The sequence below is a fragment of the Loxodonta africana genome, chromosome 6 (assembly GCF_030014295.1).
Source record: "Loxodonta africana isolate mLoxAfr1 chromosome 6, mLoxAfr1.hap2, whole genome shotgun sequence".
Taxonomy (NCBI): domain Eukaryota; kingdom Metazoa; phylum Chordata; class Mammalia; order Proboscidea; family Elephantidae; genus Loxodonta; species Loxodonta africana.
In genome coordinates this window covers 38,887,614-38,912,667 of record NC_087347.1, presented here as the reverse complement: position 1 = coordinate 38,912,667, position 25,054 = coordinate 38,887,614, and the positions used below count along the sequence as shown (strand labels likewise).

General features: G+C 42.2%; 1 protein-coding gene across 4 annotated transcripts in view; it reads right to left on the bottom strand.

The window, feature by feature from the left end:
• Positions 1–421: 421 nt before the first annotated feature.
• KLF7 (KLF transcription factor 7) overlaps positions 422–25,054 on the bottom strand; it is a 105,816-nt gene continuing 81,183 nt past the window's right edge. For 3 of the 4 annotated variants that reach the window (XM_064286762.1, XM_003406106.4, XM_010602299.3), the window contains exons 3-4: positions 15,394–15,517; positions 422–6,576 (exon numbers count right to left, since the gene is read on the bottom strand). In XM_064286762.1, coding sequence (XP_064142832.1) covers positions 6,525–6,576; positions 15,394–15,517 — 176 coding nt within the window. In that variant the 3' untranslated portion in view covers positions 422–6,524. Of the gene's footprint in view, positions 6,577–13,386; positions 13,447–15,393; positions 15,518–25,054 lie in introns of all 4 variants that reach the window. The other variant, XM_064286763.1, reaches the window with a different exon arrangement.

The window sequence follows — 25,054 nt, the reverse complement described above, 5'->3', positions numbered from 1 at the left end:
GCTTCAAGTCATCCTTTCCAAAAGCCAGAACACACTGCCTCCTTCTCTCACCACATAAACTGCTTTCAATAAGTCTCTCTGCACCCCCCCAAAACAAATAACATTTCATAATCCACCTCATTCTAAAATATTGCTTTTCATAACCTCCACCTTTTGCTCCCTTCCTCTCCTCTAAGAAATAAACTGTCTTCATCACCCCTTCCTATTTGGGCACCAACTACCTCACTGAAACCATAAAATACACATGTATACACACCACACACACACAAAACACACAACCAACAACCTCCCAAACAAAGAAACATGACTTGATACAACCTTTTGCCTCCTCTAAGAAAACACTCATGAGGTCCATGTGTGCCTTTGGGTTTGTTCCCCACCCCTACCCCCAATGAAATAAGCTAAGGAGAAATACAGTAAGGCGTTCCACGGCCAAACACATTCTACTGTTTATTACACATATTACATTCTTAAATAAAAATGCGTCACATAACATTTTTTGCATAGATATCTTACAATATACCAATTTAAAAAAGAATTATGAAACAGACCAGTAACAAAAATAAATTTTTTCTTCATTAATAATTTTGTAACATTAACATACCACCATCATATAATACAAATAATAGTTTTAAATCTTAAGACTTTTGTACAGCAAAAAAACTTGACAAAGTAATATATTTATATATATATATAAAAAGCTTAAAAAAAATAAAATGTCAAAAAAAGGCATAACCGAGGGCTATAAGACTGGGTACTTCTGTGATATATTATAAATACCAGAGAAGGCCTGAGAGAATGTGACCGGGGGAAGTGGGGTGAGGGGAGGAGGCTGGGAGTAGGTCTCTCCAGAACACACTTGTTAGACACATCTGGCAAAAACAAAATGTATAGTGCAAAAATAAATTTCTTCAAGCAACTGTTACAGGGATAACAGAGATTTAAAAAAAAAGAGTTGTGGTGACTGGGAAATTGTGTGGTGGAGGTGGGGAGGGAGTGACAAGGGAGGAGGAGCTTGGGGAAGGGGGGCTGTGGAAAGGAAGGGGAAGCTTTGAAAACATTAAACATTTATTTTTGCCTCTGTGTTAGTAAGGAGATCTTGGCCATAACAGGTGTATTTTTCCTCCTTGGAATGAAGCGGACGTGAAAGTTAAGGAAATTAAGTCTGGGTTTTAGATAGGAAATGCATGCTGGGAAGAAAAAAAAAAATGTTCAGAACCAGCCAATGAGCCCAAAAGCCTTTCAGGACCTAGATGTGCAGAAATCATTCTGCCTCCAGTCCAAAGGCCTAGGAAGGATTAAAATGTCCCCTCTCCCCATCCTGCCCCCTCCCCTCTATGTGGAACTCCCAGTGTGGTCTCAATATACTGGCAATTATAAGCATCCATCCCCCCCAAAAGATATTAGGCACTGGTGGCTACTCCTGTTAAGCGTCAGTAGCCTGTTTTCCTTCTGTGAAGGTACAATAGGTACATATGCACACGTCTGGTGTGTGTATAGATACCACCCTCATTAATCTGACGTGGGGTCCATTTTATGGCAGTAGACAGAAGCTGGAGTCAAAGCAATTTGCGATTCCAAAGCTCACAGTTGAAAAAAATTGTATAAACAGTCCCCAGCAAGGAACATATCAACCTTCCCTCATTGCCACTCGGAGGGAGCCCTGTTTGAAAAAAGTATCTTGTTTGGGATATTGTTGAACTGACAGCCTAGAATTTCTCTCTCCATTTTTGATACCTGTTTCCCGAGGACTGTAGGTATATGCAAAACACCTGAAGAATACAGTACTATATCGGAAGGATACAGGTAAGAAAGTTAATTGCAGCTTTTTCCCCCTTTTCCAGGATCCATAGAAACCAACAGAGGAGATTTAAGAGTATGTTAAAAGTATAAGAGAAAACCCTGAAGCCTCAGGCAGTTAGTCATGGGATGTCACATTATTTACAAGCAGTTTTTGCTTCCTTTGACACATTTTTGTTGTTCCATCTCAAGTATTCCCAAAGATCCTCACTGAGGAAAGTAGGCCATCAAAGAGGCATCAATGTGTACCCATGCCAGCCCCTCTAGTTTTCAAACTGAGATATCACCATGTTTACCGAAATTAAATCCAGACACCCAGAATTCAAGTTCTCCCCTCCAGCCCCCAGCCCAGTGCTTGGCAGGTGGCCACTTCCGGGAAATGCAAGGGAAAGCTTCTGAAAGTACATTTCAACCAGGATCTACTTACTGAACTTTCACTTTGGCAAAGATCTGGGTGCAAAATGGCGGCCAGAAAAGCTGGCCCTCATACGATTTAAAACAGAAAGAAAGAAAGAAACAACCAACCTGATTTTTGTCCTTAAAATGTGTTGCATCTCTCTAACTTTCCCTACCTTCTTCCTTCTCCTAAATTCAACTCATGCAAGAGAAAACTAATGCACTTCCCACTGTATTTTACATTTTATCAAGTGACTTCCACAGAGGAAATAATTTTGAAGCATTAAAACTAATTGCCAGGCTTTGCTGTTCTTGTAATTTGAACAAACCCATTTCTTCTGTCTTTGCCACAGAGTTCAGGAATGGGGGCTCTAGGCAGAATGTTCTGGATATATAGATGGACAGCCCTGAAAGTCTCATTTATTTCTCCTTTGATGCAAACAGACATGGATAATTTGGAAGTTTACCCCAAACTAAAGTCCTTTAAAAAAATCATCTTTGCCTTCTAGATTCAAAGAAGGTTTTTGTTTTTTTTTTTTTTTAAACAGGAATCAATTCTGCTACTCATGCATGAGGTTGGCTGTCTTTTTACCCTGTTATAGTCAGGCAATCAAAGATGAAAGAAGAGCACAAGAGGTGGAGGGGGGAGGCGATGGCACCCAAAGGAGGGGGATTTGAAGGGCTTTGCAAGGGGCAGCACATAGAGAAGAAAATGGTCAGCATGAAGTTCATCTTGGGGTCTTGAATATTTTATAAAATGCAGCTTTGTTACGGAATCCAAACATCTCTTTTTTTCTGAACATAATACTCATCACCACCAGGCATTAAGCTGGGCCATGAGTGGGGCAGGAGACCAGTAGTTAGGAGCAGCATTATAATTTCAGGTTTCCATGTCTTTGACTTACAATGTGGTTGGAGCAAAAAGAGTAACTTGAAATAAACAAAATTGTCAATGGCTTAGAAACATTCTTTTTCGACACACCAAACTCTTAACCCTGGAGTAAAACGTGCTTGAGAGGACAACCACAAGAATCACCATGCCAGGATTTTCCTCTCAAATTTGGGATCCCTTGGAATGTTAGGAGGTAACAATGGAAATGAGAAAGGGACTTGGGTTTCAAATGTCCGCGAAAGCACTGTCTTAAACAACCAGTCCTCTGGGGGAGCAAAACATCCTCAGGTTGCTCCTTGGAAAGCCCTGTTCACGTCTAGTAGGATCTTACCCAGCATCTCTGCCATCTCAGAGATGATGCCCTTTTATCACATATCCTTTTGCAAGGGAGGAACAGGTTGGTTAGGACTAGTTATCATTCACATGTGTCAATTCAGGCTAGAAAAAAACAGTTTCAAAGCCATACGCTTAGCACCCACCAAATTCTCAGGCCGATTCTCAGTCAGCAAGTGACTCTGAAGCCAGCAAGCACCACCATCAGTGCTCCTGCTCTGAGGAAGGCGGGGCAGATTACAAAGACCTCACTGATACAAAAGAGGGGGAAGTTACCAAACATTTCCGACACTGATGAGGACCAAAAGGCCTTTGTTCTGCCACATTCAAATAAGATTTTATCAAGACCCCAGAAGACAACAGGGAGCAAACAAGCAATGATTACACTTTCTCATTCTCTCTTTTTTTTTTTCCCCCCAAAACTTTCCTTTTAATAGAGCCTTGCATTGGTCAGTTCAAAAATTAAATTAAGTATTATAAACCCTTAATAATAGCATTTTAAGAGGCGAGAGCAGCTCCAGCTTAGGAGAGAACATTTGTAAGTCTTGGCAGTCACGGCTAACGCCATCACTGGTGTGTGCGTGCATTCATGCTGGAGGCTGCTACGGCAAGGAAAATAAAGGAACCAACAAACTCTAGGGTGTCGAAAGTTTCATCTAGTGCACTGACTGGAGGTGCTACAGTTTAATACAGCTGAGGTTCAAGGTCCCTCCTGTATCCTTCATCCAGGAAGGATGTACCACACATTCAAAAATAATCCCATGGGATGCCCTGATGGACTGGCCATAAAATGCACTCAAATGCAGTAGAGAACTATAAGATTGTCAGCAAGCAGTGCTCCAGAAATATTTCTAAGTCATGTCTAGTTTTTAATCTTTGGAATAAAACTGATTTTCTTTTAATACCCTCCAACTAACAAATATATAATTGCCTCCAGCAAATGGGCAGATTTTATGTGTGTGTGTTTTAGGGTGGGCTTTTTTGTTTGTTTTTTTGGTCTAAATTGACAAAAGAAAACAGAGAAAGAAAATTCTAAGGGCCAGACCTTAAAATGCCCCAAGTGTCCAATTGGCAGCTACAGCATTCGTGATAAAGAGGCTCCTTTACCCTCAGACGAGTAGTTTCAACATTGAGAAACCAAAGGTTGCAGAAAGCCGAAAAACCAAATGCCAAGGATCTTGAAGGTTGCTGTCATATATGGGTTTGTGTTTCTTTTATCATAGTTTCCTTTTAAAGACTTCTGTTTTGCATCCCAAATATGTATGGAGTGGCATTTAACAGTCAATGAGTCAAACAGTCAAAGGAGGGCAGGAGGGGAGCCAGCTGGTATGAAGGAGCAGCAACCATGTGCGGACCAAATGCCACTTTTATTTTTTAGACGTGTCTTGAAGGGATGGTCCCAGAATATACAAAATATACAATCTGTCCTAATAACCACCCCGCTTGCTTGCATAGGCCATTTAATGGTCCTAAAGGCAGTCTTTGGAGTTGAGGCCAGTGCCAGCTAGCTAAGAATGCGGGTAGATATCGATATTGGGTGGGTGTGTGTGGGATGAAAAGTGAGGAATGTCAACCCCCTTGAGTAAGCTTGCCAAGTAAATGTGAGGCCTCTGTTGATTCTGGGTGTTCTAAGTCACAAGTCACGGTGGACATAGCCAAAAAATTTAGAAATATGTCTCTCCTTTTAGACAGACCATGAGAGAAACACCTCAACCCTTTCCTTAGACGTCAACCCTTGATTCCCACCATGGCATTCTGAGATGTGCATTTCAACAAGTGGGGTGATATGAGCTCAGTGGGTATGAGAGAGGAAGATAGGATGATGTTTTGTGAAGCCCCTAGACTTGGGAGGCATCCTCAGCTTTCCCCACTCCCGGAAAGAGTGATATTTTTGGCTTTTGTCAGGTCATAACCCAAAGTTAGGTTAAATATGCAGCTGCCCTTTGAGACTAGCGACATCTATGCTGTAACTGGTTATAGGGTAGCAATGACACACAACACAGTGGTTGATCACTATGAGCTGAGGTCATCATGCCTCAAGGAGGATGAGAGAACTTATGATGTCCCATCTGATTGGCTGCTTCGAGAGCTGGGTATCCAGGTGCCGAGATAGTCCTGGAGAGGATTAGTCCATGGAGAAAAGATAAAACATTTAAGCTTCCAAATAAGCTTTTCAAGTTTTCATTAGCAAAAACAGAGAGATTAAAAAGAAAAAATCTAGCACTGGCAATAAGGTGAGGCTCAAGGGATATACTGTGATTTATCATCAAGGACTTTATTCTCTTGGCCACTTTGCAGTCATGCTAGAAGTTTCCGGAATCCCTAGTGCATATGGTGTGCAAGAGTCAAAAAAGTAAGAAAAGAAAACTCCTCCCTTGAGAGTGAAGTCTAGAGAAATGCAGGCCAGAAAGGTGTAAGGTGTCATTCCAGAGTCTGCCGCCGCTAAGGCCGTTGGTATTGACTCGAAAGATCTCAATAGTGCTAAGAAGAACCAAAACCGATCAAGAGTTCTGTGAGGAAGTCTGACGCACGAAATAGTAGGACTTTTCACACACAAAGGACAAGTAAACCAAGAGTTAATTTTGGCTACCAAACTGCAATTTGGTTTTCTAGGTCATTTTCCCCCAACTATTTAAAAAGAGACGTTAGTGCTACACGTATGCAACTTTAAAACGTTGTATTCTCCTATCAAGTTGCACTGAGAAGCAAGTTAAGTAAGCCCCTCTTACTGCCGTCCACCTGCAGAGACGTCACATCCATTTTCTTTGATTTCCATTGGCAACAGCGGGAAATAATTCCAATAGTGCTGAAGTAAGCAGCCAGTCTGCCTTGCTGAGTTCACCTGGTTTCTTTCTTCGTCTTCTACCATCTGGCTAGGGCAAGGCATAAAGAATAGACGTATATATTTTAAATATAGTTGAGTGCATGACAGTGTGAATGTGCGTGTGTCTTTGTGTGAGAGAGTGTGTGTGTGAACACAGAGGTTTATAAGTGAGAACTTTCTTCTGCGAGGCAATGAGTCCTCGCCTGAAGTCCAGCCCCCGCCTCACGGCATTTCCTTCAGACAACAGCCGATGCCATGGCAACTCTGGCCTTTAGGTTTTTAGATATGTCTCTTCATATGGAGGGCAAGGTGATCAGACCTGGAAAAACACCTAGGAAATATAAACAACAAGGATATTAGAGAGCTTCAGGTAAAACAACTCAACTTTCACTAGCCCTTAGAAAATGATCCAAAACAGTTGCAGGCGAATCAATTCTGTCTCACGGAGACCCCGTGTTTCAGAGCAGAATTGTGCTATATAGGGTTGTGAGAGCTGTGCCCTTTTGTAAGCAGACTTCTGGGCCCTTCGTCCAAATGCCTCTGGTTAGGTTTGAACTGCCAACCTTTCAGTTAGTAACCTAGCCCTTAACCATTTGTACCACCAACTAAAAAAACCAGCTGCCGTCAAGTCAATTCCCACTCATAGCGACCCTACAGGACAGAGGAGAACTGCCCCATAGGGTTTCCAAGGAGCAGCTGGTGGATTGGAACTACCAACCTTCTGGTGAGCAACTGAATTCTTAACCACTGCACCACCAGGGTTCCAGGGCTAGAAAATTATCAGTCCTACCTTAAAGAGGGGCAGTTCACATGTATAGAGAAACAGTATGTTGGGACGATGGCCACCTCAGGGATCAGGCTGCCTGGGTTCAAATCCCAGCTCTTCCAATAGCTGTGTGACTCTGAGCATGCTAACTTCTTTGTGCCTTAATTCCTCCTCAGTAAAATGGCACATAGTAAGATCTCAATCAATGTTATTATTATCATAATTGTCATTATTCAAAGAGATACCTATGTGAAAGTGCTTTAGAAACTACATGTGTCATACCCACAGACTGTAAATACATTAAAGAATAATTAGCCTATGTCATTGAAGATGGAACTCTGAAGTTTCAATATCTAGATCCTAGTCTTGAGCTTCACAATGAAAACGCAGAAATGCTGCCTGTAATATCTATAGGCCTACACAGACACTCTATATTCAAGTCAAGTAAAGGACTGGAGGAGGGAGCTCATACTTATTGAGTACATTACAATATGTAGGCACTATGCTTGCTAGTGCTTCCCCAATATCACCCTAATAGTATCTTCAACAACTGTCTATGGTAAGTGTTCAAGTATTCACACCTTATGTGTGTATGTGTGTGTGTGCGCATGTGTGAAGGAAGCTTAGGCTAAGGCCACAACGTTAGTGAGTGGCAGACTTGGCATTTCTGCTAAGCCCCTCTTTTGAACCGTTTCCTGGTCCCTAAGGACTAGAATCCAGGCACTTCTGCTGAGCCCCTCTTTTGAACTGTTTTCTGGTCCCTAAGGACCACCACTGAAGGCCTTTCTCAGCCTCAGACTGGATGCCATAGTCGTCTTCATTCCTTCCTCTTTCCTCTGGTACCAACAACTTGCTTTTTTCTTGGATGGCAATGCTCCTATGTTCTCAGGTGTATGGAAGTGACCCTCCTCCAATGACTGAAGTTATGACCATCATGATCTGCTAACGGACAGGCATGTGACCCATAAAGGCCAATGAGAGCCAGCTCTGGGACATTTGCTGAAACTACTGGGAGAAGCTCTTTCCACAGGGGCTTCTAAGCTGCTAAAATACAAGCCTGAAGTTGCTCGTGTCCATATTGCCACTGTGGGAAAGAGCCTACTTGAGAACAAAGTCAACAGAGAAAAAGCAGAGCCACGAGATGGGAAGAGAGAGAAACTGGATCCAGCCAAGCCTAAAGACAAATCTAATTCTCTTCTCCGTAGCTACCTGAGCTCAATAAATACCCTTTGAAGCTAATACCAGTCTGCGTCAGATTTCTGTATCTTATAACTTGTAAGTGGGCATTTCTGTATCCCTACAACCTGCAATCTAAGGTTCTGGCTAGGATCCCAGTAAAGTCAGCAGGTAAGTAAGACCTCAGTTGTTTTTAGCTTTTGGTGTGTGCTCTCCCTCTGGATTCTTCTCTTAAAATGGGCTACTTTCCTACCCGTGAGAAAGTTTCAGACTCCCCTAAGGCCTGAGATAACCCAACAGTCCAAAACTCCTGTTAGGATGTTAGCAGGCTGCCCTGTTCACAAGTAGCAAGGGTTCCTGTTTGGTGCACCATTTCCCTGTGTCTGTACCTTCTTAAAACAAACAAACAAACCAGAAACCCACCCGTTCCCCCGTTCCAACATTCTCCACACCCTCTGTTTGTGTCCATTTCTTAAATAGGTGCATGTGCAGGGTAGAATCCGAAGGAAATGAGTGAAACCAAACAAAGGTAAAATGAAAAAACATACAAGAACGGGAAAAGTGCAGCAGAAAACAATCCAGTCCAAGAACATGTTGAATAATAACAATTCCAATGATACCCAGTTATTTCAGGCTGTGTTTGGTATGTCCATATTTGGATAATCCCTTAGAGTTCCCTCTAAAGGAGATTTGATTTGCTATAAAACAGTGATAATTTCTTTCAAAGCAAGGACTTGATGTTACTGGTACACAGAAAAAGCAATGCAGCCTGCAGGGATTTAGCATTTAACTTGCATAACTGTCCTGCCCACGGGACACAGCTCAGTATTACCCCTGGCCTGTTCTCTCCTCCCTCCTTCTCTATAGCCCTCCCCTTCTCCCTCCCTCTCTCCCTTACACCCTCTCACCCCCCCTGTTTTTCTCTTCTTTCTTCATTCCAACAGCCTAGGGAAAGAAGACCCAAGTCGAGACTATTGTTTTTTTATTTGTAGGCGCTCCTTTTTTAAAGTTAATTACCCTTACGAGAACCCCATAAAGAAGGTTTCATTCTTATCCCCACTACTAAATGAGACATTCGTTAGAAAAAAGCTAAGCCAAGATTTGAATCCAGGTAGTCCGGCTCCATGGGAGAAAGATGTGGCATCTGCTCCTGTGAAGATTACAGCCTTGGACACCCTATGGGGCAGTTCTATTCTGTTCTATAGGGTCGCTATGAGTCAGAATCGACTTGATTTGGCCATACGTTTGGGTTTTTTTTTTTTTTTTTTTGGTAGTCTGACTCTAGAGAACTTGGGTGGTGTAAATGGTTACCACACTTGGGTGCTAACTAAAAAGTGGGAGGTTCAAGGTCACCCAGAGGTGCCTCAGAAGAAAGTCCTGATGATCTCATTCCAAAAAAACAGCCACTGAAAACCCTATGGAGTACAGGGCCACTCTGGCACACATGGGGTTGCCATGAGTCCGGGCAACTCAGGGGCAACTAGTGGTACTGGCAGCCTGACTCCGGAGGCCACGCCCTCGGCCATACGCAGTTTTTAGGCTGAGAAAATGGGAGAACTGATCTGTCAATTTAAGGAGGTTGTGGTAGGCACAATAATGGCCCCTCAAAAAGTTCATATCCTAATCCCCAGGACCCTAAATAGGTTACATGCAAAGGGGAATTAGGGTTGCAGATGGAGCCTTGGTTGCACAATGGTTAAGTGCTCTGCTGCTAACTAAAAGATCAGTGGCTCGAGCCCACCAGCCACTCCATGGGAGACAAGACCTGGCGATCTGCTCCCAGAAAGATTACAGCACAGGAAACCCTATAGGGTAGCTCTACTCTGTCCTGTGGGGTCACTATGAGTTGGAACAACTCAATGGCATACTACAATAATAACCTGATAGGAAAAAGGATAGGAAGATACAGTGATTATTCTGGAATATCTGGGTGGGCCCAATGTAATCACAAGAGTCCTTGAAAATGGAAGAGGGAATTGAAAGAGAGATCCAGAGAGGTGGCAGTGTGAGAAGGACTTGGCCTGAAATTGCTGGCTTTGAAGATGGAGGAAGAGGGCCATGAGCCAAGGAATGCAGATGGCCTCTGGAAGCTGGAAAGGGCAAGGAAACGGATTATCCCCTGGGGCCTCCAGAAACAAATGCAGCCTTGCCGACTCCTTGATTTTAGCTCAGCGAGACCCATGTTGAAATTGTAACCTACACACTGCTAAGATAATAAATTTATGTCGTTTAACCTGCTAAATTTGTAGTAATTTGTTATGGCAGCAAATAGGAAACTAATACAGAGATTAATCTGGTCAGGTGTGGCCGTAAGGACCTGTGAGAAAGCAACAAGGTGGGCACCAAGAATCCTGCCTGCCCAAAGGAGGAAAGCAGGTATTTGAGATGGTGAGAGGTGTGGAGGCCCTAGCAGCAGACAATTACCCTTTCTGTTCCCTTCTGTATACTAGGAACTTAACAGGGAAACAGTATGGTTGATATAGAACTTCATTTTAAACAACCCTTCAGTAATGTAGTAAAACCTGCAAAAGCCAGAACCTGTGTAAGGAGGAAACCTGTCAGAGCGGGAAAACTCAGATAATTTCCAGTAAATAGAGAGTGACACAAAAGAGGAAAGAATGTACCCTGTCAAAGGCAGGAAACCTGTGAGACCCGGAAAAACAAAGTATTCCCATCAAGTTCCAGCTCTCACAGGTTTCACTGTATATGACTGAGAAAAACAAGGTATTCTTATCAAGTTCCAGCTCGCACAGGTTTCATGGTTTACATGTTCCAGATTTTTATTCTGCCTTTGCCAACTGCTGACTTCAGGCTAAGTATCTGGTAACACACACACAGGCCTCTGCCTTTACCATTTACATTCTTTCAGGAAAAAAAAAAAGGGAAAAAACAAATGAAATCTTTAATATGGCATGAATGTAAATTGTACCCCTGCTGGATCAAACTAGCATCATTATTCATTCAAATTCGAGGAAGTATATGATGCTTAGAATTAGAGGAGGTCCCTCAACATTGAGGTTTTTATTTAAATTCAATACCCCAGCAAGATACTTGGTCATGATTAATTTATATTTATTAATTTATACTTACTGAGCTCCACATAGGAATAGTAAAGGGTAATAGACAAACTCAGCATCTAGAAATGCAGAATTGAATTTTTCTACGGCTAATATACCCCAGGGGATCTTTATAACTCTACAGTAGTGAGATGACCTTAAATAAAGTCCATCACGATTGAAATCGGTGGATTAAGAAAACTAGCTACACCCCCATTTCACTTCTCATGCTTATGAAAAAGGCACACTACAGTCACGTGGGTATTAAGGCATATGACTGTCAAAGTCAACAACACTCCTCCAGAGGACAAAAGGACTACTAGATACTGGTGGGCATTTCTTACCACCTGTAAGTGGGCTGACTTAAAGATTAAAATGCTTCTCCCCTCCCTCCCCACCCCCCTGCTTTTCCTATAAGCTGCCCAAGATCTTGGATGCACCACCCCAGCAGCAGCCCCCTGGTTTACAGCTGTGCTGAGTCAACAGAACAATGGCCATTACCATGGAAACATCACCCTACCTGCCACCATCAGCAGCCTCATGCTCTGTGGGCTAAGAGACAAGACTCATGCCTCTAGCAGCTGGTCATTGAGTGGGCTGGTAAGGAAATGGCATAGTCACCTCATCGTCTTCTTCCCCAACTCAGTCCTGTAAGCCAGAGGTCACAAAACCCAACATCTATCTGCAGGATCCAGGCAGAAAAGTAAATGAGTGCAGTGGGCCAAGTGTAAGAAACATACAGCATTTTTGGATTATCTGTTTCCACTTTTGATAAGTCAAGAATACGAAGAGATATTGTTTTTCTATAAGACAAAACAACAGAGCAAGTATGATGATACATAGCAACCGATGGTCTACCATTATGTTGGCGAAACCCTAGGGATTGGTGGGAACAGGGAAAAATTAGCGATCACGTGGCCATCGAAAACGGGTTGTGATTGCTATTGAGCTCCAGTAAATTATGACCATGTGGGAATGTAAGCCCACAGTTGCCAGATCTAATTTTTCCAGACAAATCCAGACTTTTATGTAACATATAACAGTTTTTAAAACTTGACCACCCTCCCCTCTCAAAAAAAAACTGAAGTATTTTTTTAACTACCGTGTAAGCAAAATAAAAGTATAAGTTAGCCTTGGTACATGCTTAAAGTGTGTAGATTGGCCCCTAAATATGGTAGTCTGAATGCTCAGGTTTAAAGAGACAAGAAGTAGGTTTCTTGCACTCATACACATATAGTACCATAGGACACAGTGTCCTGCTAAGGACTACAGATGCCCTCTGTTTCTGAGGGTAAAAGTCTTCTAAGGAATGCCAACTCGCCATTTGCTCCAGGCTTTCCTTTCGTCTGCTTTGGGGCTACTCCAACTCCTCAAGCCACCTCCCAGATCTGCTCTATTCTTAGCACAATCGCTGCAATTGAAGCGCAAGGTGCTGTCTGTCACGAGACACTAATGAGAATCCAACCTTTCATTTCCAACATTGTTGAAAAGGCACTACCGGCCCTGCCTTAGGAATGCGATCTACTCACAATCACCTCAAATACCGTGTCACTGAATTTGTCCCACTTGCTCGGCAAATCTCTAGCTCCAGACACCAAAGTATTTTTTAATGAAGAAAATAAAGCAAAAGACTACCCAATTACCCATCTCTGCCAGCCTCTTCGCTGAAATATCCAGTAGGTTGGAAATATTTCTCCACGTAAGTCATGCAAATGGCCAGAGTTAATCCTAATACACCTTCTGCTGGAAGGTGGGTAAACCCCTTAATACGTCAGGTGATTTGAAGAGAGGGGTACTAACTCTGGCAATTTCCCCATAAGAACTCTTTGTCCATGTCTAAGGATTATGGCAACCCATAATACACTGCTCACTATCTCAGTGTAATACCTTCACCACCCTTCAGAGGTAGATGACTTTTCCTTTTTTATGAATAGACTATTTTTTAGAGCCATTTTAGGTTTATAAAAATATGGAGCAGAAAGTACAGAGAGTTCCTATATACTCCCTTCCCCCATGTCCCCAGTTTCCCCTTACTAACATCTGCAGCTGATACCAGCTGTGCATACCCACTGTGCCTACCATCACACTTTGACAATTCACAGAGGATATATCTTCATCTGAGTTGATACAGAGGAATGCTCACCATCAATGGGCTGTGGGTAGAGAGTCACCACATGTGTAGCTTCTTTATTGGTGGCCAGGGCTAGAGAAGAGCGAACCAGGAAAACTTGAGATGGGAATTGAGGGAAGATGTGAAGTAAAGACTCCCTGGCTTGTGCGTACAGTTAACATGCTCTCAGCTGCTAACCAAAACGTTGGAGGTTTGAGTCCACCCAGAGGCACCTCGGAAGAAAGGCCTGGCAATCTACATGCAAAAAATCAATCGCTGAAAACCCTATGGAGCACAGTTCTACTCTGACACACATGGGGTCACCATGAGTTGGAGTCAACTTGATGGCAGCTGGTTTTTACTGAAACATAACCTGCAGAAGACTAGCTGTAGATCCAGGTAGAATCGAAAGACTTCCAGGTAATGGGATTGGAATAAAAAAGGGAGTTGTGTTCCTGGGGTAGTAGCCCAAGGGAATGAGAGACAATAGCTTCACAAAGCTCACTTCCTCAGCCCTGGGGTGGGAGGTTATCTCTGAGCTCCAGGAGGCATGGGTCTTTATTTAGTTCTCAAAGAATGAAGATAAGAGGAAAATAGCCTCTTCAGGAAGGAGGGAAAAAAAAAGAGGAAAAGCATAAATGCTCCTTTATAAGCATCTCAGTGGCACACCAAGCCAACTCAAGGGACTTGTCCACTCCTGCCCTGCTCTCCAAACAGTCCTCTGGGGAGGACAGCAAGGAAGGCCTGGGAGCGGAATGTGGGGACACCGGAACCAGGGGTGGCAGGATGCGAAGTGATCACGTTTCCTCCCCACACAGCCAGGCCTCTGCTGACATTCTGCACACCCCCTCCACCACCCTGCGAGCTGCTGGCCAAGCTAGGGAACCCTGAGGCTTTCAGGGGCTTTTATCGTATTAGAAGCATTTTTCTCATCATAACTGAGACCTTTAGTATTGCATTAAAAAGATGGTTAATTTTCTTAAGCTTCCTTTTAAATACAGAAATAGGATTAGAAGGATAACACGCTCAGATGTAAGCCCATTATTTGATTATGTCTAAACCTAATCCTGCCTTCACCTTGGCCTGCACAGTCTCCATTTTGGGGTTTATTGGTTGATAATGCCAGGGCTGTCAGATACTATTACTTGGGTAGTATCTGTTGCTACATGCTCTTTCTTCCAATCTCAAATGCTGAAGGTTTGAAATTGAATTATAGGATACGTTCTCAAAGCCTTCCCATCTTTTGGACCTTTGTACCTATTTTCAAGGGGGAAAGAATGGCTCTGACCCCCAAAGAATGGGGACTCTTCACATAACATTGGGAGAAAAGCCATGTAACTAACCCTTCTTCTGTTAAGCAAGCTTTCTGTTCTCTCAGCCTACAAGGCTGAGGAAAAGTGGCATTGATGTTAATGAAAAGATGAGAAGCAGCAGCTACAGGTGACTCTTTCTTAGCCTCTTACTTTTCACAATACACTAATTTGGAGTCTCCGGATGGTACAAATGGTTACCATGCTTGGCTGCTAACTGTAAAGGCTGGAGGTTCAAGTCTACCCAGAGGCACCTCGGAAGAAAGGCCTGGTGATCTACTTCCAAAAAATCAGCCATTGAAAACACTACAGAGTGCGGTTCTACTCTGACGCACGTGGGGTCACTATGAGTCAGAATCAACTCCATGGCAACTGGGTTGTTTTCGTTTGTTTGTTTGTTTTATATCCGCTGCAGTCACCTCCTTGAGGATAGGAACTATGTCTCCGTGATTCTTGTATCTCAGTGACAGACTAACACGGTTCCTAGCCCAAAGCTGGTGCTCAGTAAATACTTGTGTGACTAAGCCAAGGATACATATCCCCTCTTGATTACATGCAGGGGGAGCACCCTCATCTCATTGGATCTCTCAGTGGAGAAGTAAAAGGCATTCCCAGGACTGCGTATCTCTGGGAGACGCTTGTGATAATTCCAAGAGCACACAGCCAGCCCAACCACCAACCCACTTCACCAAGGCCCCTCCCCAACCCAGCAGCTTCTAAGTCTCTTTACCTGTCGCAGTGGTTGCATTTAAAGGGCTTTGCACCTGTGTGTTTCCTGTAGTGCCTCGTGAGTTCATCGCTTCGTGCAAAACGCCACTCACAGCCTTCCCACGAGCACTTGTAAGGCTTCTCACCTGCAAGGAGAGATGGAATGACTGTGGTCAGCAATGGAAACAAAATGGTCACACACCTGATAGGTTCTCCTGCCTGGTGGCTGGTCTTGGAAAAGGGCTTACATAAGTCATTCTTAAAAGACTATATTTCCTGGCAGAAACATGTTGCTTTTTAGCCTCCTGGTTTTTTTCCTTCAAAAGTGGTTTCACCAGATGCCTCAGACCCGGAGTTGTCATTCCAGTTTCCAGAGTCCAAGCATTTCCTTCAACTACTGAGGGATCAATTTTTATTTTTTCTAATCCCTGGAGGACTTTGACCCCCACAGTACAAGAGGAAAGGAAATGTGCTATTTTCATCTGAACCACAAATGCTTCTAATTCTATTTTTCTCCAGAACCTACAGTAATTTACCATTTCAGGCTTTTTAGTCTCCTCTCTCCCCTTCCCTCCTACCACAAATGGTAGCCAGGCAGTGGACTGACATGATCCTTCCTGTAAATGTGAGAGGATGGACAGTCACAAGAAGGGACGACAGTTTGAGGGAGGTGAAAACAAAAATCATTTGAGGATTCCTGGCATTTATGTAACATGCTGCACAAAAATCCTATTTAGGACACCCATAACTTAATGACTCTAGAGTGTTCATATTAGAGAGAGAGATTCCTGATTACAAAGTATTTTTAAAGTCCATTTGTAGAGCAAGGTTTTAGCCACAATGAAGCTGCTTATAAGCAAGAAATTTGAGCACTCGTACTCAAGTAAGCTTTTTATGCAGTAAACACAGATGGGGGAATATAGAAGAGAAAGTATACACTCTTTCTTTAGACCTTTTTTTAACCCATCACGTCTGTCACCAAAAATGACAAATATTTATCCTTCCAACTGTATGGTGGTCTGATTCTAATTAAGAGCAAAAAATAATCTTTGTAACCCTGTGAAATCACAGAATTCCTGAACATCCATAGCTGAAAAGCAGGTTGGCAAACAGTAGCCAAATCTTGGAAGCCACTTTCCTGGGCTCAGTTTCCATTTCTCCCCTGAATTGTCTAACCTTGGACAAGTTCATTTCTCTGTGCCTGTTTTTTCTTATCTATAAAATGCAGATGATAATAGTATGTACCTCAAAGGGTTTGGAGATAATAAATTAATTTATGTATATATTACATATTAAAGGAGCCCTGGTGGTGCAAAGACTTAACTGCTCTACTGCTAACCAAAAGGTTGGTGGTTTGAACTCACTCAGAAGCTCCACGTGAGAAAGACGTGGCAATCTGCCTCCATAAAGATTACAGCCAGGGAAACTTAATGGGCAGTTCTAATCGGTCACATGGGGTTGCTATGAGTCAAAACTGACTCAAAGGCACCTAACAACAACAACATTATATATTAATAGAATGGCGCTTAGCACATATAAGATACACCTACCTGGTAAGGATTATAACTATCATCATTGTCAGAGCCGTGGTAGTGCAAGGGTTAACCACTCAGCTGCTATCCAAAAGGTCAGTGGTTTGAACCCACCAGCAGCTCCGCAGAAGAAAGACCTGGCAATCTGCTCCCACAAAGATTACAGCCTGCGAAATCCTGTGGGGGCAGTTCTACTCTGTCCTATAGGATCGCTAAGAATCAGAATTGATTTGACAGAACACAACAACATCATCATTGTCACTTTCTACCAAATTGCCAACCCCAGGATTTCAGGACACACAGGTGCCAAATATTTATTCCTCTTAAGGTAAAACTGGTTGGCCCATTATTATTCCATTTCTTTAACCTTCACTCAGCAGCACATGAGGAGACATGGCCCAGATACTACACTTGACCTACTTTCTTCTTTCTACCGTTTCCCTTCCCTTGAAACCTGACTACAAAGCATTTACAATTCTTTATTTGTATCACCTAGAATCAAACCAAACATGATTGAAAATTTTATTTCATTAAATTGGTGCCCTAGTGAGCCACTGCTCTGTAAGACCCGTACAGAAGAGGAATGAGAAATACAGGTATTTCTTTTCAAGGGAACATGGACATGAAGGACATGAAGAGGACATGAAGGAGGACTGGCCGCACAGGAGGACAACGCTTTAGTTTTGGAAACCAGAAAAAAAGAAAAATGAATCACTGAGCAGTGTTAAAAGTTCACCTTCTGGATCCTTAAAGCCAAACTTTTAGAAAAGATGCTCCCGCTAAAGAGAAAGGAGCAGACTGGGGGTGTACCATACAGAAACGCTGGATTCAGCACACAGAGGTTCTCTCTGAGTTAATTACAGAATTAAGACCTTAGCATTCTCATCTGTTAAATGGGGACGGGCTGCCCATGTTTAGAGCAAGGTTTAAAGAAGTTATCATGGATAAGACACATTTCTTGAGCCTGCCACATAGTAAGCATGCAACTAATTTGAATTCCTTTCCTTCTCCCACCCCCTGTGCTTGCAGGGGCTGCTCAGGACACAGGTCTAATTGGTGACCACAAAAACTTCCTGAGTTCACTGCTCATGACAACCAAGTCTGGAGTCACCGCGGGCAACTGAAATGTTGGAAAGCAGGGAGTCTTTTTAAGTTTTAAATGTTTCTCAGTATGTTGTGTGCCATCAAGTCAATTCCAACTCATAGTAACCCTATAGGACAGAGTGGAACTGCCCTGTACGGTTTCCTAGGCTGATATCTTTATGCGAACAGATTGCCAGGTCTTTTCTCCACAGAGGAGCAGCTGCTGGGTTTGAACCACCAACCGTTTTGTTTGGTTAGCAGCTGAGTGATTAACCATTCCACCACCAGGACTCCTTTTTCTCAGTATAGTGATAGAGAATGCATGAAAAAAGCTGAGTGTCCTTTAGGTCTGCTCTGGGTGAGTGGGATACTGAAGAGAAATAGGAGACCCAGTTGGAGAGAGAAGTGCCCCCTGGGAGAGGTGTGTTGGCAGCTGGTACTATTTACTCAATGCTATTGATCACCCACAAGGCTCTGTTTCTCCAAGTGGAAAGCTGGCACCAGACAAAAAAGAAGGAGAATGAGGCACCTAAGACACTGGTCTTCAGAAATTCAAAATGCCCTCCACCCCCAAAGGCCTTCAATGCAAGTAAAAGAAGGTTCCTAGGAGCCTTGGGAACCAAACACCCCAAACACAACAAGGCAGCTAAGAAATCCTATGAAATTCTGCAGCAACAAGCAGAGAAACCCAGTCCTCAGAATCAATCCTGCAATCGAACTGACCCTTCCATGACAGGCAACCACATTCTGAAGGGCACAGGAAGGATAGAGAGAAAACAGAGGAGACTCAAGTGGATATCTTTGGGCATTTTTTCACTTCAAACTGTTTGCTTTTCCCCTTGCTGATTTTTTTTTTTTTTACTATTTTGTTTTGTTTCATTTTGATAAATAATATCAAGGATTTAGTTATTTTTCAGCAAATGATATAAACCCTTAGTTAATTCCTGGCACAAATCAGCTATCCTATCCATCGGCTAAGGAACCCTGGTGATGCAATGGTTAATCACTCAACTGCTAACTGAAAGGCTGGCAGTTCGAACCCACCAGTCGCTCCACAGGGGTAAGACCTGGCAATCTGCTTCTGTAAAGGAACATTTAGCCTAGGAAGCCCAATGGGGCAGTTCTACTAGTTCTACTCTGTCATATAGGGTCGTGATGAGTGGGAATAGACTCAACCAAACACAACAACATCCATTAGCTACTTCTGTGTTCTTTCAGCAGCTGTGCTGCCAAATACAACCAGGCTCCTGTTGCCACTGTGTAGACAGAAAGCTTCTGCCCTGCTTCCTGCTTCCAGCTAGGTGCTATATAGAATAATACAAAGGACAGGTCCCTTTGAGCCCTGGGGACATTTTAGCCAAGTTATATCTTAGTGATTCACCAAGCTATTTTTTTTTTTTAGTATCTGATTAGTTTACCAACAACTTGCTATTTCTGCAAATAATCATCAACAAGAAATTAAAAAGAACCAAGGAAGAACTCAGCCAAATGAAGGAACAGCTCCCAAAACAGGCAGAGTTCAGAAATCAGAGGAGCAGAGAAAATACGGAGAATTAGGAATATGACTTCACATTTAGGACACAGGGATGGTGAGGTTAGGCTGGCTATTTCCATAAACCAATTTCTTCTCTCAAGGCAAGTCTTCTGTCGGCACGGTCAGCATGGCCAAGACTATATATCCCTTGACAGCAACAACCCCCTTCTTAACCTGGGGTCTGGATCCACCTATAGCCACAATGCATTCATTTTCATCCCAGCAGCCTATCTGAAGATTTCTGCTTGGATCCCTCAAAAAACAAAACAAAAAACCACTTCAGTTATAACTGGACCAGGGTCTTCCTCACCATCCTTTCCCTTTCACCCTCCTTCTTCTCTAGATAACTTCCACTCTAGATACCCCTCCTGGGTATTAGAAACAAAGCAGAAAGGGTAAGGGTTATACCCTGGTACAACACTATGTTACACCCACACCTGGAACAATGCACATCATTACTTTGCTGTACCTCGACAGTGAATGCAAATGTTCTAGAGAGGTCTATTTGAGACAATCAGATGCAAGAAAGAAAGGCTTAAAACATTAGGACCCAGGAGAAAATACTAAAGAATGTAACATATATAATTTGGCAACAACACCAACAATGACCAAAAAACAAGTATATGGTCACATACGTATGTGTATAGGCATACAGGTACAAGTTTAAACACAAGTGCTCACAGACAGAAGTATCTGCATGTACATGTAAGTACAGATACGTGTGTGCAGTCACATATATTCATACAAAAAAAATTACAGATACTTCTCAGATATAATGAAACACCTTGCAAGATTGGTTTTCCAGGTTTGAAGGTTTAGAACCTAAGTCTCATGGGATAACTCAGTCAATTGGCATAATATAGTTCACAAACTTCACGTTCTCTATCCTAGTGAATAAATAGCACCTGGGGTCTTAAAAGCTTGCAAGGGGCCATCTAAGGTACAGCTATTGGTCTGTACTTGTCAGGAGCAAAAGAGTAAGGAGGTAAACAAAATCACAGAGAAGAAATAAGTCTCCAAGGCTGATAGCCTACACGAGCCACAACCTCAACTACCCTGAGACCAGAAGAACTAGATGGTACCCAGCTACCACCACTGACCAATCTGACTGGGGCCACAACAGTTGATCCTGGTTAGATTGGGAGAAAAATGCAGAACAAAACTCAAATTCAAAAAATTGCCAGATTAATTGGACCACTAGACCAGATGACTCCTTGAGACTACCGCCCTGAAATGCTCTTCAAACTTTGAACCAAAACTACTCCCACCCCACGAGATCACATCTTAATAGAAAAGCACAGTGACATACAAAACAAAGGATATTGCCCGTTAGATCAGTACTCTACTGGAAAAAAAATAAAAAATCTATATGAGTCCCAAAGGTCAACATTTAATCCAAAGCAAAGGTGAGACAATAAGAGGGCAGGGAATCTAGAACACTATTTCAAAAAAGAGAAAGAGAGAGGTGGGAAATCCAGACCTGTATGAGCAATTGCCCAATTTTAATACGTTCTGGGGCTTCCAGCGTACAAAAACAAAAAAAATTAGCACTCAGGTCTAATGGGTGCCTGAAAGAAAGTGACCAAACCCCAGAGAGGATGGACGAGAGAGCAAGGCTGTGCCTGTACAGTTCAAAATGCTAGAAGTAGAAGACACTCTTCAGGACCCCCAGGATTTTAGGGTGAATATAAAAAACTCCTTTTCCTGTCTTGCAATAACCCCAGGATACTTGTTTCCCTGGAGCAGTTCATACCACCTGAGAGGTGAGAGCAGGTCTCACCAGGTGTACATAGATTCACAGCTATACGGGGGGTCTTAAAGAAAGCTAAAGCTGTTTGAGAAACATGACTGACATTTCACAAGCTTGAATCAGGGCAAGAATCCATGCTCTCCCACAAAATGCCTTCTGGAATGGAATGTGGTCTACACCAGTGAGGCTTTTTTTTTTTTTAGTTTCTTATAGGGTAACTCTCCCTATATATAGTGATTAACAAATTTGACTGATGGGAAAAAAACAAACTCATAAACGCTTTTTGAGTATGCATAATTCTAATACACCCCAGTGCCATCGAGTCGATTATAATTCTATTCTAATAGATGCAGAATTTTTTATGAATTATATAAATGTACCAATATCCTAGTATATTAAGATATTATAAAACCTACATTAAATATAGAAATGAAAAGGATGAGGGTAAATTAATGTAAATAAAAGCGATATATTTTCTTATTGTATTCAAAAGATTGTAAATTAAATAGGAATTGTAATTTTTTTTCTTCTTGCCCTTGAAAAGGTTGTCTTGCACAGCTCTACTTTAGGGACCCTGGCCTTATAGAATACACGATAATGGCCTTAATCCAAGCCCCACCATCTCACTGGTCTCTGCCTCCTGTTCTTGGCCCCTCCAGTCTATTCTCCCTGCAGTATCAGAGCAACCCTTTGAAAATGTAAATCAGAGCATGTGTGTCCCTTACAGGGGACCTTAATTTATACATTTCCATATAATTGGTTTCTTTGATAGTCAGTGGTTTTATTTTCTGCATTTAAAAACGTTCTTCTGTACAGGGTTCCACAGACTTCACCAGACTGCCAGAGAAGTCCATGACCCAAAAAAGGTTAAGAACGAATTAAAGTGTAAATGCGTCAATGGCACCCTATCACTCTCAGAATGAATGTCAAAATCCTGTAACACTCTACAGTATAGAGCCTACACAATCTGGCCCCCGGCTGCTGCTCCAATCTCATCTCCTGCTCCCCCACCACCTTTCCGCCCTGCCAAGCAGACTCTTCTCAGGGGCTTTGCACTTGCTAGTCCTTCTGCAGGGAGCACCCTTGCTCCCTGACTTCATTCAGGTCTCTGCTTCAATGTTTCCTCCTTGGAGAGATCTACTCCGACCATCATCTTAAAAAATGGCAGATTCCATCATCGTCTCCATCCCCCTTATCTTATTTGGCCTTTCTTCATAGCATTTAACCACTTTGAAGTTAGACTTTGTATTATTTTTGTGCATTTGGTTAGTGTCTGCTTCTCCCACTAGACCCTAAGCTTTATGAGGATACCCTTTTGTTCACTGAATGCCACCAGCACCAAAGCAGTATCTGGCACATGGCAGCTGCTCAATCCTGTTGAAAACATCGAATAAATAAAGCATCCTGATTTTCAGCAAAGATCCAAGTACACCCAGAGGGACAGGATAGCCCCATTCAGTTTCCAATGCCTTCCCTTTCTCTGTACTGACCTGGCTTAAGACAAGAAAAGGTTTGTTTGCTTGTTTGTTTGAACCTGGCCACTCTTTGGCAGGGACTATAATACAGCACTCTACAATGGATTAGTACTCCTTCACCATCGAAGGTCACTTCCACTTCTTCCCCATCTCTTAGAGCCTAAAAAAGAAGTATCCTGAAAATCCTCCTACAACCTTCATCACACCCAAGACCAGAGCCTCCTGGGCAACAGCTCCTCTGATGATTTTATGAAACTCATCTGTAAAAGTTCTCTCTGAAGATGTATTTGGGAAAGCATGAATGATATGTCAAATATACTGTGCTATAAATTTGCCTTTAAGATACAGATTTCTAGCATGAAATCTGAACATGGGGCAGAATCTCGCACTCAAGATTTAGAAGTCCCTTGAAAATATACACAGCTAACTCAAATTTTCTGCATCCATTTCCTGAACCTAAAAATTTCATATTCCTAATCCAAGGTCTTGGTTTTAATCCAAGGAGACAGTTGTGGTTCAGTGGCAGAATTCTTGACTTCCATGCAGGGGATGAGAGTTCGATTCTCAGCCAGTGCATCTCAAGTGTAGCCACTACCCATATGTCAGTGGAGGTTTGCGTGTTGCTATGATGACGAACAGATTTCAATGGAGCTTCCAGACTAAGATAAACTAGGAAGAAAGCCCTGACAATCTACTTCTGAAAAACCAGCCAATGAAAACCCTGCGGATCACAACAGTCTGATCCCATTATACACGGGGTCGCCATGAGTCTGACTCTATCGCAGCCAACAACAACAATCCAAGTCCTAAGGAGGCAAGGACCTTGAAGTGTCCAGATGTCTGAGCTGTACAAGTGGCTTCTAAGTTTCACGCACTCCACCAGATGCAATCAATAATATAGGAAAGCAAAATGGAATAGAGGAAGAGTCACTTGTATTGAGTTTATAGAGCCACCAATTACAATTAGAGGAAATCAGTAAAGACCCACTGCTTTCACACCACACTCAGCACCAGGAGAGACTGTCAGTCTCCTGGGGGATAAAGACATCAGGGAGAGAAAATGTCAGTAGGCTCTCTTAATGCTGGAAAGAGTAACCAGCAAACATTACTTGTGACCTGACAATCCCAAGGCGTGTAGGTGCCATAATGAAAAAAAAAAACCCAAGCTGTTGAGTCTGCTTTGGAAAACTGTCTCACAGTTCCTCTTAGACTTCAGTTGAATCTTGGATAGATTATTTTTTTCAAGGTTTTGGGATTAGGTGATGGATGGGAACCAAGACAAGGACTTTATTTTCCAGAGTTTCAAAAGCATTTATAATAACTACTACATAAAAAAAGTTTATTCATTTCTAGTATGTTCTATGATGGGTTTTTTTGCTCATTCATTACTTGCTCACTCGAAGACCTACTAAGTATTAGGAACTGAGTTACTGAATTTATACAAAGTACGAGTCACTTTACAGACTGTACAAACATTTACTCTAGTTTTTATTATTATTATTAAAACAATTGATAAAGAATAACTGGCTTAGGTTGCATTAACTCCTCATAGCCTGAATTACCACCTTAAACTGGTTCTTAAATCGATAATCCAAAATTCAAACTACATCCTCAATGAGATGTAGCTTCTACTACAGAATGCACAGAAAGGTGAGAAAGGGTTTTGACTTAATCCCACAACTGTTTACAACTACACTGCCCAATAAAACAGCCATTGGCCACATGCTGCTACTGAGCACTTGTAACGTGACTAAGGTAACTAAGAACTGAACTTTTAATTTTATTGAATTTGAATTAATTTAAATTTAAAAACTGAAGCAGTATAAAAGTATTTCATACTTCTCTGTTTTGGTGGGACTATGTTTAATTTTAACCATTTAAAATGTACCACATGGATTGAGATGTGTTGTTGAGTGTGGATTTTGAAGACCATATAAGAAAAATAGAACAGAACATATATCTCATTAATAACTTTTTATATTGATTATATGTTGAAGTAATATTTTGGATATATTGGGATAAATAAAATATATTTATTAAAATCAGTTTTACCTGTGTCTTTTTCCTTTTTTTTAATGTGGCTACTAGAAAATTTTAAATTACATATATGCCTTACATATATTTAAATTTTGCACATTACTGATTTACAACATATTTTCTACATGGAAACCTCACCATCAACTCAAACCTTATCCTTCCTGTACTTTTCCCCATGCCTAGCATTCCAGTGTCCCCATTTTCATATTTCTACCCATGGCAGAGAAGCCCTGGTGGCACAATGGTTAAGTGCTTGGCTGCTAACCAAAGAC